Source organism: Trachemys scripta, chromosome 1, assembly GCF_013100865.1.
Source record: "Trachemys scripta elegans isolate TJP31775 chromosome 1, CAS_Tse_1.0, whole genome shotgun sequence".
NCBI lineage: Eukaryota > Metazoa > Chordata > Testudines > Emydidae > Trachemys > Trachemys scripta.
Genome location: NC_048298.1, coordinates 193350241 through 193363744, shown reverse-complemented (window position 1 = coordinate 193363744; position 13504 = coordinate 193350241). Strand labels below are relative to the sequence as shown.

The 13504-nt window shown below is 41.6% G+C and overlaps 1 protein-coding gene across 1 annotated transcript in view; it reads right to left on the bottom strand.

The window, feature by feature from the left end:
- PDXK (pyridoxal kinase) overlaps nucleotides 1-13504 on the bottom strand; it is a gene marked incomplete at its 5' end in the record, with an annotated part of 82825 nt that overhangs the window by 24910 nt on the left and 44411 nt on the right. Inside the window, 2 exon segments of the mRNA XM_034753749.1 lie at nucleotides 1200-1283; nucleotides 7151-7255. Of these exon segments, the coding sequence (XP_034609640.1) occupies nucleotides 1200-1283; nucleotides 7151-7255 (189 nt within the window).

Sequence of the window (13504 nt, the reverse complement as noted above, 5' to 3'; positions counted from 1 at the left end):
CTTTAGAACGGGGCGAACAGGAACCCCCTTCCTCCCCGCAGTTTGACACCTCATGGACACCTTAGATTGGCCAACATAGGGTGGTTACAATTCTTCAGCTCTGCAGGCCAAAGTCAGTGACTGAAATCTAAGTGCCGCTGGCTCAGATGAGACATATGCCACAAACCAACGCCTATCAGAATAAGAATTCTGTTAGCTACAGGAACCGTTTATTAAATCCAATATCTGAGTCATCTATTTCAACTGATAATTGCTTGTGAATCATTTGGGGAGTGTTCTGACCAGGCAGCTCTATAGAATCTGAAGAGCATTGGGTCAGGCCATCATTTGCAGTCCCTATTCACGGAAAGCTCCCACTGACTTGACTGTGCAACTTTAATGGGAGTTCTGCCTGATAAGGGTCTGCAGGGTTTGACCGTGGCCGTTCAAAGTACCTACAATGATCAAGGAACTGGATAACTCAGGGGACTGGTAATGGGAAATGCAGGCTTTCGTCCCTTGATCACTGTTTTGAGCCTGGCCAGCTATGGACAGCTGAACATTACTGTCATCTGCCAGCCCTCATATGTAATCTCAGAGACAGGTCCAGAACTAAATGGTCCTGGAGTCTGAACTGACCTTTCAGAAATAAAAAGGCCAGGGTGCTACCTCCAGGATGTAACTGACATCTTCACAGGACAATGTGGAGAAGTCTGTATCTGAGGATCAAGAGAGGAGGTTTTTAAGGTCAGGCTTGACAAAGCCCTGGCTGGGATGATTTAGTTGGGAATTGGTCCTGCTTTGAGCAGGGGGTTGGACTAGATGACCTCCTGAAGTCCTTTCCAACCCTGATATTCTATGATTCTAAGACATAAGTTTCCAGTATTATCAGTACGTCTCTGGCCCTCATTGCTAAGCAACAAACAGCAGCAACTAGATAGGATTTCATGGGACTTTGCTAGATAGAGAGGATCAAGCCTTAAGGCATATCTTTCTTTGGCTAGCATGCTGCAAGAAAAGCACCAGAAGGCACAAAAGTAGAAAGAGAAAAAAATAAATCAATTTTAAACTGACATTCCAATGGAGTCTCAGCAAGATTAAAACAGGACATTGTTGTGAAATTGAGAATAATGTCAGAGCACTGACTTCACCTGAAGTGATTTCAACATGTGTACAGAAAATAATTAGACCGAAAAGGTTAAAAGCCATCAAGTCCTTACCGTACACCAGGTCAGAGTTCTGTTGCTTCAACTCCTGAACGATATCAACCACCGTTGCAAGGAATGATGAGTCCCTCGTGTAACCTTTAGGCAGAAAAATGATTTTTAAGTTAATTTCAGAGAGCAATGTTTTGTTTACATCAGACTCATCTCTATGCAGAAAGGCATGTCAGTCATTTCTTCCCATTCCTGGAAAAAAAGTATTTAGAACTGAAAACATCTTAATATTTTATCCAGGGATAAACAGATATGGAACAAAATCAAGATCAACACTTGCTAACTCACCCAATTAAGCCTCTAAAAGAAAACAAGTCTCAGTAAATGAGTCTTGCCTGGGAATTGCCCAATACCTGGTCTAAATGCTCAGACATCAAAAAATTTGTTTAAAAAGAAAACACACCCCCTTTTGTTCAAAACACCAGTTTGAAAGTTCATAGTATAAACAGCATTGTTCAGGATGCAGCAAATGAGAGAGGGAAATATAAAGTTTTAAATTTCATTAGCATTTCTGAGACTTGTGCTGGAGGCAGCCTTCTTGTTGAAAATCAATGTTATCTGTGAGACTGCCAACGTCCTAACCTAACAGAAGAAAACGTAAACCCAGGTATGTCTACTCTGCAATTACAAGGTATGATTGCAGGTTGTGTACACATACCCAAGCTTTAGTCCAACTAGCTTGGGATGGGAGCAGTGAAGTCTTGGTAGCGCTGGCTGTAAAAGGCCCACCTGGAACCCCTGAGTAATTACTTGCATGGATGGCTCACAATGACATGCTAGTCATTATTCAGCTAGGACATGCTGCCATAGCTTCACTGCTACAGTATGTGAACTAGCCTGTGTATGTTTACACAGGATGCAATCATACACCGTGACTGCACTATAGACATCACATACCCTCTGTCTCTAGCCTGTTTGGATAAAGGTTTAACCATAGAACTCATTTTTAATATATTGTATCTTAAGTTTTCTTCAGATGTTTAATACTAAAGCAAGTTGGAAATGGACTTCATTTCATCTCAGTGGGCTCTCATACTACTAGCATCACAAGTGACAGTGCTCTTTAGCAAAACGGTCTCCCCCAGCTTTTGGCTCAGAAATGCCAACTGTAACTAAAAACTTAAGTACATGTCAGAGTTTACATTTATTCACAGAAGTGCTTCTTTCTTAGAAGCAGAGAAAAATGGGTGCAGTTTCCACGTCCATGAAATCGGGTTTACTTCAGCAAGGAGGCACTGGTGTCAGAGGGCAAAACTGAATTTGTAATGAGCAGCCATCATAGGCTGATCTCTATAGATTATGCTAACAACCATTCACCTTCTCAGAGAGAGTGCATTAGTAAATCATTGACACAAATCTCTCAAGCATTCCACAGAACTGGGGCTAATTTTTCCCCTAATGTGCCTCTTGTCAAAGTAAGGTAACTGTGACAAGATCTGGAAGCAACCTTTCACAGAGGCAAACATAACACAATTTAGGTTCACACAGCAAACATAACACTAGCTCTTCTCCAGGTAACCCAGCAAAATGAGGGATCCAAGTGACAGTCAGATCTGTCTGCCCCCAAATGGACTTCATTTCACTGTTTGGTTTAATAACGGGTGTGATCCAGGAAGCTCTTTGTGCCAACTGGCAGACGGCAGAGCAAGGCACAGAGTTTTAACAGGGATTCCCTGACTCAAGAATATGCAGATTAAGTTTACTAAAGAGAGGCATGCGAGGTCCTTTCTACCAAGAGCCAACTGCCCACTGGTCATCACGATCATTGCAAAATGTCTGTATGAATAATGTTTAAGAAATTATGTATCTGTACTGAAAATTATGTTATTAAGGTCTGTGAATTAAAGTAGGTCACCAGAAGGCAATAAATAAGGTTAAGATTCTGTCACGGGTATTTTTAGTAAAAGTTAGGGATAGATTGCGGGCAATAAACAAAAATTCACAGAAGCCCATGACCTGTCCCTGACTTTTACTAAAAATATATAGGAGGAGGTGGGGGAGAGGCAAACAGAGTGCTGCTGGGGTTGCAGCTGCTCCAGGCCCGCTGCTGCTCCTGTGGCAGGGGCTGACCGCTGCTGCTCCAGGCCCAGGGAGGCTAATCCAACCCCACCATTGCTCCGGTAGCCCCAGGACTGGTCACTGGTCAGCTACTCTGGCAGCCCCCGGGCTCACAACTGCTCCAACCCTGCCCCAGAAGTAGTCATGAAGTTCCCGGAAGTCACAGAATCCTTGACCTCCATGACAGAACTGTATCCTTCGTGATAAACATGCACCAGTCAGTTATGAGGGAAGAGATGCTTATTTTTGTCTGGTCATGTGTGTATAGCGTATTGTCTGCTTCACAATGGAGGACTATTTGCATTACTGAGCCTGGTTCTAATCGAGAGGTTGTGAAATCATGAGAAATAAAAGCTGCAGGAAAAAAGTGGGGAAAAAAAACATAGCAGGGAGGATCATGTTTACAAGTAAAGACACAGATTGTAGGAGTATAACTGAGATATGGCCTGGATCTTTCACTGAGGAGAAGAACTATCATTGTGTCCTGCCTTATGAAAGGAGGGTCACAGTCAACCTGGTTGGAAAATGCTGCAAAGACTTTCAGTGAGCTAAACTTCATTAGACAAGAAAGTACCTTGTTAGTTAAGTCTAGGCTTTAGAATGCAAGTTATGATCTTATTTTACTTGTAACCATGTATTTCCAGTACTTGGACTTGCTACTTCTTGAATCTCTATAGTTTATTAAATAAACTTTTACTTGATTTCACTATAATCACATCTAAGTGCTGTGTGTGAAGCAGAGCAGTGATCTGAAGTGGAACTGGTAAGTGGCGGTGTTCTGCTTCTTTGGGAGCAGCAAATCAGCAAACCCTGTGAGTGTTCAGGGAGACAGGGCTTGACCACTCTGGAGGTGCACTCAGAGGGCTCAGGGGTTGGAGCGTGCCTATAGCTAACGTGGAGAGAGAGTGTGAGGCCTGCACAGGCCTGGAAGATAGTGCTTGTGTTGCCCATGGCCAATGGAGATGGAGAGCTGACCCCCAGCAGACACAGACAAGGCTTCTTCGTGTTAAAGGCTGGTGGTAGTGAGGTGCCTCACAACCCTGGGATCCCCAAGAAGTGTCACAGCAGCTTACTGCTAAAGATAGCAAAACACCGCTACACTGGATAACCTAGTAACATCCAACTCCCTTCTTTGGGGGTAACAGCCTCACTTATGGCCCTGGAAGATAAAAGGCTGAATTCCAAACTCAGCCAGGAGTAGAGTGAGAACCCAACGTTGAAACAGGGGTTCTTTATTTAGAAAGACATTAAACTAGTCTCTCACTTCTGACCATTTCTTTTGTTTTTCTAAATGGGAATTGAGGATCCCATGCAAAGCTGGCAAAAGAAAGAAACAATCCACAGACCAAAGCCTCAGTCACAAAACATTTGAAGTATTTTCCAAAATCTAGTTTAGAAAATTTTTCCAATTTTTGACTCGAATGTTTTAGCTTTGAAAATATGTTTTTTCTTCCTCCCCTCACCCCCAACTTATGCCACTGAAAAGGGAGGGAGGGAGGAAAACTAAAAACTTCTCATGTTTTGTTGGGGGGGGGAGGGGAACTGAGCATTTTTGAAAATTTCAAAACAAAATTCCAACTTTTTATTAAAATATTTTTCATTCAAGAATTTTTGACAAGCTCTAATCACAAGGCACTGTTTGCAAAGAGCAAGGCAGAGGTTCTCAAATTTGTCGATAGTGTGGTCCACACCTTATTAGACAGAGGACAGTCACAGGGACCACTTCATTTCTAATTCACAATTGCAAAAATAGACTTGCTTACAGCGGAAAATAATATAAATGAGCAATACATTTTTATAGCTGCCTTTTAAGGTGATTTAGCACTTGGGAAAGTTAGCATTGTCCAATCAACAAACTCTCGCCTGACCACGAGCAAATACACTGGCTGCATACCACCAGAGTGGTTCATGTACCAAATTTTGGGAAGCTGTGGAGGAAGATATAAGCCTCCAGGCCAACATTCCACTCTCAGAAAAAACAGGCTCTAATGTCCAAGGCTGGGAATGAATATATAAGATAAATATACAACTGCTGCCATTTTTGCATATATACAGTCAGCACTGACAGGGCCAAACAGACTTGATATAAGCAGGTGCAATCCCATTCACTTCAACAGAGTTGCATCCCACTTACTCTGAATTTGGCCCCAAGTATCCTAGCTCATCACCCTATAAAGTGTTATCCAGAATCAGGCCTTCTCAGAGGTCCAGAGGGGCCCGGGCCACTTCCAGCTTTTGAGGCCCCTAGCCATAATAAAAATAAAAAAAATGACACATGAAAACAAAATAAAGCACCAAAACAAGAGTGAGACATAATCTGAATTTTTTTTTATTTAACAAATGCTTTTCTAGCCTTTTTCTGTGCAAAAATATTGTCTTTTACCAAATCACATCTCTTATTTGCCAAAAAATTAACACGTGTCTAAATTTGAGGCCCCCTTTGAGTTTGAGGCCCTGGCCAAATGGCCCTCCCAGCCCCTCCTCTGATTGGCCCTGTCTGGAATACAAGAGGCACTGTTATCAATTAAAAAAATAAAAAAATAAAAAGTGTTTTACATGCTGCAGACACTCCTGAAAAAAGGAAATGCCTCCAGATTGTTTCATGGACAGTAAAATGTCTGAAGAATAATCTTCTGGAAAATCTTACAGTACATTCTGTTTTTCCTGGGAAATTATTCTACATGGCTGCAGACTAACCCTTCACTCAGGAAAAATAATACATGCATGTGCTTCCCAACCAAATGGAACCCATTTATGCCGATATTCATTACCACACTAGTGTCACCTCATTCCGTGTGCTATTTAATATCTCCTTTACCTTGGAGAGCTCCATAGAAACAGGAGGGGAAATAATTCAGCAGACATGCAGTACCCTTCATGCCCGAGTGGTCGTTATGGGTCATAATCCCAGATCCATACAATTAAAGTCTCCTGTTATTCCTGACTTTAAAAACACCTCCCTACATGCGGAAGTCATGTAATCAATCTGGCAATCAATTTCTGCTTGAGTTTTAGAAGCAACAGCTCACTGCTATAAGAAATACAGGCAACGAAATTTAAAATAGATGCACTGCACTCAGTGAAGTGGAATGCTATTTATAATCTACCCTGATAGAGCAGGAGACTGGATACTTCGATGGGTGTGCAGCTTTTATTATAGACTGCCTATCTTCCCTTTTAAACCACCTCATACAGGGGTTCCTTGTCTATATATGTATAGACACACACACACTAGATTAGATAGATAGATAGCGCCACTGTGGTAAGTGAAAGAAGATACTGCACAACGTCACTATATGGTATGAGGCTGCACACTCATGAAAGGTTAAAGGAACATCATATTAACAAGAGCAAAGCTTGAGAAATACAACAGGGTTGAGAATAGAACCCAGGTCTTCTGACTCTCTACCCTGTGCTCAAAACACTACCATTCACAAAGATCAAGAAAAAATCCCCCCAGAGCACACCATGTATAAAAAAAAAATATATATATATATAAAATCCAGTGATTTAAACCATAAAGTTGCATCACTGCAGATTTTAGGAGTTTAAATCCTTACATCTTCATACCATAATATATATAAAAATAATACTCTGCATTTCTATTGCTCCTTTCATTAGACTATCACACGGCACATTAACACTTACCCAAACCCATATTCAGGGATCACATTCCCCATTCCATTACAATGCAGCCACCTTTGGGCTGGAACAGAGCACCTGTTTCACAATGTACAGCATAAGCAGCTAAAGAATACAGTATCCAGCTGACACTGTAGGAGGAATTTGAGGAGGGAGAATGTAATTAATTGGTTTTGAAAAAGGCAAGGACTTGGGTTATCACTTTTACCCTTGTGTAGATATCATTGGCTCTCCAAAGAAACACGAGCACCTACCTGTGAGTACGTAGTCATAATGGTTGACATTGTTCAGTTTAAGTCCTTCATACAACTCATGGAGTTCAGCTGAATTTAACATCTGACCCTTCCAGTGAGCATAACCTGAAAAAGGAAAGCCAAATGGTTTATCAAAGCCTCATTTTATATTTAGGATCACATATTATACATGCAGGAATTGGCTCCCCCTTCACCCCCAAAAATAGTGTTGCTGTCAAAAATTAGACAGGTGAGTTGTTAACAGAACAGTTACATTCTCAGCATTCTCTTAACTCTCTTATCCTTCTGAAAAGGAATTGTTTGTTAAAGGGGCCATCCTGACCACGCTAGAGACTCAAGTTCTTCATGTATCAGCAAAGCAGGTTATATGCAAGCAGAGAATGCAAGCTTTCCCCTCTACAGCCTTCACCAACCAGCCCTGACCTGGAGGTCAGAGGTTAGTTTTAGTTTTCTTAGATTATTAATATAACTTATTTTATTTCATATTATACCAGTGCAACCTGACAGCAGCCAGACAGCTTGATAACAGACATATTTCTGGAGAATAAACTCTGCACATTGCAGCCACTCAGAATCTAGCATGCACGCACACACACACACACACACACACACACACTCTCTCTCTTTCTCTCTATGTGCTAGGCCCTCTAGCCTCACTGCATTATAGTGGAAAAGAGGTTCTCCATTTAGTTTAGCAAACAGACTTATGTGCTTCAGTCTATCAGAACACAGCTATACAAAAGTCATACAGCAAGCAACTGCCACACTCCATTGCACCCCACATCAGATATAATACCCTTCATTTGGTATGTGTTAGCTGAAATCCTATGGTGAAGGAACATCCTATGACAGCGTTCCATTACGGTGACTTTATTTCAAGTAGCAGGATTTGGGGGATTTTGGAACGGCCCTGTGGGTATCAGCAGGGCTTCAGGAATGACTATTATGAGCAAAGAAATAACTTTCCATGCACTCTTATCCCCAGAAAGGTCTAAGAGTTATAAGTATGTATTTGAGACTTGGCTTAGCACCCATTGCAGTCAATGGAAAGAATTCAGTTGACTTCAATGGACACTGAACCAGGCCTCTGGGATCTTTAAGGCAGCATGCACCTTGTATACATATGTCTACATGGCCAAGATTCCTCTCCACCACACGGATCTCAGACTGCAGTTTTGGCCCTTGTGGGCCACTGGCAGCCACTATAAGTCAGAAGATCACTCGGGCTGCTTTAGCTGCCAGCTCTGCACAGCATCCCATGAGTTAGGCATTGTGCCACCTGAGCACACCTCCCGCCAAAACTTGATCCTATGCTTCAGGTGAGGATTTGACCTATGGTCTGAAACACTATATACTGAAGGGGTCTCATTAGTATAGTTATAAAAGGGAACAAAATATAATTCTGTATTTGCAGCCAAAAAGATACAGGATGCTGTTTTGATGTCTAGTTTTGGCAACAGGTGCTATGCTACCACTGAGCTTGTGCACAAGCAAGTAGACTCTGGTCTGCAGAAGGGTCAGGAGACAAAGTGCTGCTCATCTGGGATGTGACTGAAGGGAGGCTATTGGCCTCAGCCATTTTCAGCAGAGCATGAAATTAAAAAAAAAAAATGCAGCTCACTCCTTGGAGCAACCCTGGAAAGAAACACAAACTTTTCCTTTGAAGAAAGAGCATATAGGAAAAAAGCCAACTCCCTCAATGAAATAAAATAATAAGCTGTTAAACAGCCATGTTCACTCAGAATTTGGTCTGAAGAGGCAGCATCTGCAGAGACAAAAGTGAAGATTAGCACCACATGCAAGACAAACCACAGAGTGGCTACCACCACCATTCGCCAGGCCAGGTTTGGACCAGGAAGATAGCTAACACTTTTTAAAAACACAGACTTAACATATCTTAACTAATATTTTTAAACACTAGTGTTGATGGGTGTAAGGTTATGGCTGACTCCTGCCTCTTTCTCTCCCTCAGCAAGGCCCCTTTAAGAACTCATCCAGTCCAAAAGAAATTCAAGACAGACCCAACAAGCAGTCCCATTTATTTACTCTTCTGGGTACATACTGGCTCACCCAACAGCCCAAAATAACAGCATCTTTGAGAAACTAAACACAAACTTACATAGTGTCAACTGGGCACAGCCCCCCGCTTTTCTGAACGTCTGTCAGTCTCTCTCCTGCTTCTTGGGCAGGGTCTCTCCCAGGCCTCCCTGCCTTGGGAGTTTTATCCTGCTTTTGTCAGGCTTCCTGGCACCCCCAGTCACTTTCTCCATCAGCCACATACTGCAGTTTCCTGTTGCCTTTTATATTAAAGCAGCGGATTCAACCCAGGAGTGGCTCATCCTGTAATCAGGGCCAGGATAGTCCCTGGCTCTCCAGCTCATTGGGCAAAGTGCCCTGTTACAACAGGGTTTCAACATCTTTAAGAATGGATTAGCTGCTCATGGGAGGCAGGGAAACCTAGGTTTGCCCACAACCAGCTAACACATTTTAAAGTTACCAAACCCTGTACACACTAGTCACATTTTTAAACAGGACTATATTCCCCAATCTAGTCTAGAGATGCCTTTAGTGCAATTTTTCAATCAACCCTGTATTCAGTGCACTGCATAGTGTATCCGTTTGGAAAACTCAGAGTCCCAGCTGAGGAAGTTGTGCTGATACCACGCTGACCACAAACTTGGTGAAGGTGACATTATGACCCAAAGCTCAGGGTGCAAAATAGTGACCTTTTAATATGCCAATTCAAAAGGAAACTGTCAAATGGGCATATGCATTTGTGTATGGTACATTCAAGATTAACGGCCTATCTGAAAAGTTGCTGCAAGAAAACAGTGTGTCTCGTCAGTCTCATTCAGGATTGGTTGCTAACTCCTATAGTCCACGGAGCAAATACAGTCATATCTGCCTGGTCCTCGTGGCAGAGATAATTTGCATTGTACACATGCTTTGGACAGACCTGGTGCTTTAAGCAGGTAAAGTGATGAAAAGTTACAGAGCCAAGCAAAATTACTCTGTGGCTTTCTGATCTGCTTTCTCAGGGAAAAGTAACATTTTTTTTGTCCAAGTATTTCATCATGGCAATCAGGGTCTCCCCTGACCAGCCAGAAGGCCATCTCATGTCAGGGTAACTAAAGGCACAGATTTAGAATTAGATTTCATGCCTCATAAGGTCCAAGGGATAATCAACTCATGGCAATCATTACCCCTATTATTGTTTAATTAAATATATTGAAAATGTGGTGAACTGCAAAAGAAAGCAAAACCATTTATTTGTGTACATGCTGTAGTTCATCCACCTACATGCCATAGCCCTACCATGAAATAATATTTATATTTTGGCACTTAGCAATAAGAAAGTTCAAGGTTGACTATTTATGCACTTCATATAAAAAGGGGAGCCAAGAAAGATTAGATAATAAACAATTTGTACTTAGAAAAATGATTGCACAACACTAGGGCAAACTGCACTACACTGATAACATCAGGGAGTGTTGGGTTGGCAATGACTAGGTCAGTGTACTAACCTTTTATCTTTGAAAGTCAAATTCAATTCCTGGCTAATATTCTCCAGAAAGGAAAACATGAGCCCTCTCATCTTAATTTCCTGTTGTTAACGTTACAAAACCACCACACAATTTTGCTTAATCAGAAGTTTCTGCTCAAGTCAAACCCAGGACTGGAACAGCAGAACATTGCAAATCAAGATAGAAGACTACATTTGCAGAGCTGTTTGGGAAAGTTTGCAGTAAACTTCCCCATATGGTATCCAGCTCAAGTCATGCTATAAGTAACTCTCATTCATGAACACTACATTCACTTACAAGTTTTAGGGGTTTTCTTTAATGTAAAAGCAAAGTGCTTTTATAGCCTTTCCTTTCATCTGGGTGTGATTTCTTTTTGAAACTCCTTATATTCCAGATTTATTTTTAAGCCACAGAAGTATCTTGGTGTGCAATGTCTCTTGCCCTTCAACCCCCTATCATGATGTGTGAAGTCATGCCTCTCCAAGGAAGGGACCAGGTTAACCCATCTGGATTAAAAAAGGACTATGCCAATGAAGCTTTTGCACATATTTTTCCCTCCCCCACTTTTTCTTCTTTAAAAACGTACTTATAAACTTGGGAATTGCATTATAAAACTCAAAACCAAATCAAGCCATACCCCACACCCTTCTGAGAGAATTTTTTCAGGGATAAGAAAAATATTTCTTGAAAAGAGATATGTGAATCTCTGCTGTTTTTCCCCTTCTTTTCACCCCCACCCCCATCCTACTACACGCACATTATTCTGAAGCCTGAGTTTCTCCTCTAATGTTCCCCAAAATTGTACTGAGTGGCTTGAGTGAAAGCAAGAATCTTTAGAAAGCCTTTAAGGCGGAAAGAAGATCTTGTGTTTATGACACATGGCAGGCAGGAGATCTGAGTTTATCCCCAGCTCTGACACAATTCATCAGGGAATTCTGTTAAATCACTTAGGGCTCATCTACACAGCAAGTTATTGCGCAGCAAGCCAGGGTGTGAATGTACAGCAAACCTGCTAGACACACAATAACCTCTCGTGTGAACATTGCTACAGTGCAGCAAAAGTCCCGGAGCGTGGTTTAGTGACTACACTTTCAAACAGCAGTACGCAAAGCCGCATCCTGGGATTTTCAGTATGCTGTTGTAGTGTCCGCTTGGGACACTACTGCGCGGCAAGCAGACGCACAGCAGATTCATACCCTGGCTTGCCACACTGTAATTCACAGTGTACACTCGGCCCAAAACTCTAGCACAGAGTTTCTCAGTCTGTAGCTGCAGGCATGGAGGGATGCTGTGACACAGGGGAGAGAAAGATGGGTAAGGCACTATTAGAATGTATCACAGACCAGAGCTACCAAGAAAACCACAGAACCTAACTCCCTTACCGTGGAAGTCAAAAGTTCCTTGCCTTTAAAATACAGGCTATTTCTCTGGAACAGTCTCAGGCATGGGATTCAGAGTGACCAAAAAAAATCACATTAAATACATTCTGACAACTAATCTGCCAATCACTTCTAGAAAGGAAAGCAGCATACAAGGATTTTTTTTTAAATGCTAAATAAAGCCCTCCAAACTAGATTTGCATTCTTACATAGGAAGGGGGTTGTTGGACCAAACAAAAAAAAGAGAGAGAGAGAGAGAGAGAGAATCTTTGTAAACCGTGTGACAGTTTCTTTTATGTGCGCACGAAGCACAATGTCGTTTGAAGGTGAGTCACTTACTGTAATCATACAGGAAATATTCCTCACCAGGCAACATGGCAAACTGCTTCCTGGGGTTTTTGATTAAAAACACTACCTTGTATTTCAGGATTGCCAGAGACTATAGAAAGCTGCATTTTCTGAGCAGTAGTCGGCAATGATAATCTTTTTTTTTATTGATTAAAAATGAAAACAAAAATGGCAAGCACGATTCAGAAGATCAGACCCGTTAGTTGATAACAAATGACAAAATACAAAGAGAGATAACAAGCTTAAAAGAAAAGGAAGGGAGAAAAAAGAGTGAGAGGGACTGAAAGAATACAGGATCTAAAATGTCACAGTGGACTTTCCCCCCATACGTATATAAAACGCGCACACACACACACACACACACACACACACACACAGTGTTATCTGTCCTCTTTGGAATGTAGCACTCCCTTATAACTTCACAAAAAAAGGGCAGCTGAATGTCAGCTCTTCAACAGAAGTTCAGCCATTTCCCTTTCTCACAACAGTGCAGCTGAATGGACTCTCAAGATCTTTGCCTGTAAGAAAAGGCAACTCTGATCTTCCTCACTTCATTCAGTGCAACATTTGACTCTGGAAAATTGCTACAATATAGAAATAGTAAACTAACTTGGCAATCAGCGCTGCTTTCCCTACAACAACAAAGGCGCTGTGCACTTGGTTATCTGCGTTTGACTGTGTGCACACATATGCATGCATGGCTCAAACACCAGGAGGCAAATTATTAAAAAAAAAAAAAAAAGTTGCGTTTTTTTAATCTCATGATTCTAAAGGCAGTCTCATCATTTTGAGCTTTTGGGATGGTCAGTACTTTGCACTTTTAGAAAAAAGAACCGCTAATTTGTTGCTTCTCCCACAATCACCCATAGCTGCCAAACCTCCCACATGGCCAATCCCCCCCGCTGGCAAACCTTTCCAAATCCTTTGGTGACACTACTAAAAAAACAAATATCCCTGTGTCCATTTCAATAATCTGATCATGCTATTGATAATTTAATGTGCTGGCCTTCAGAACAGCTTCCCTTTAACTTTATGGCCTAATTAAAATCTCAATCTCTTAACACTCAATACAATTAATTTATTCTTGAAACAAAAGCAGTAAA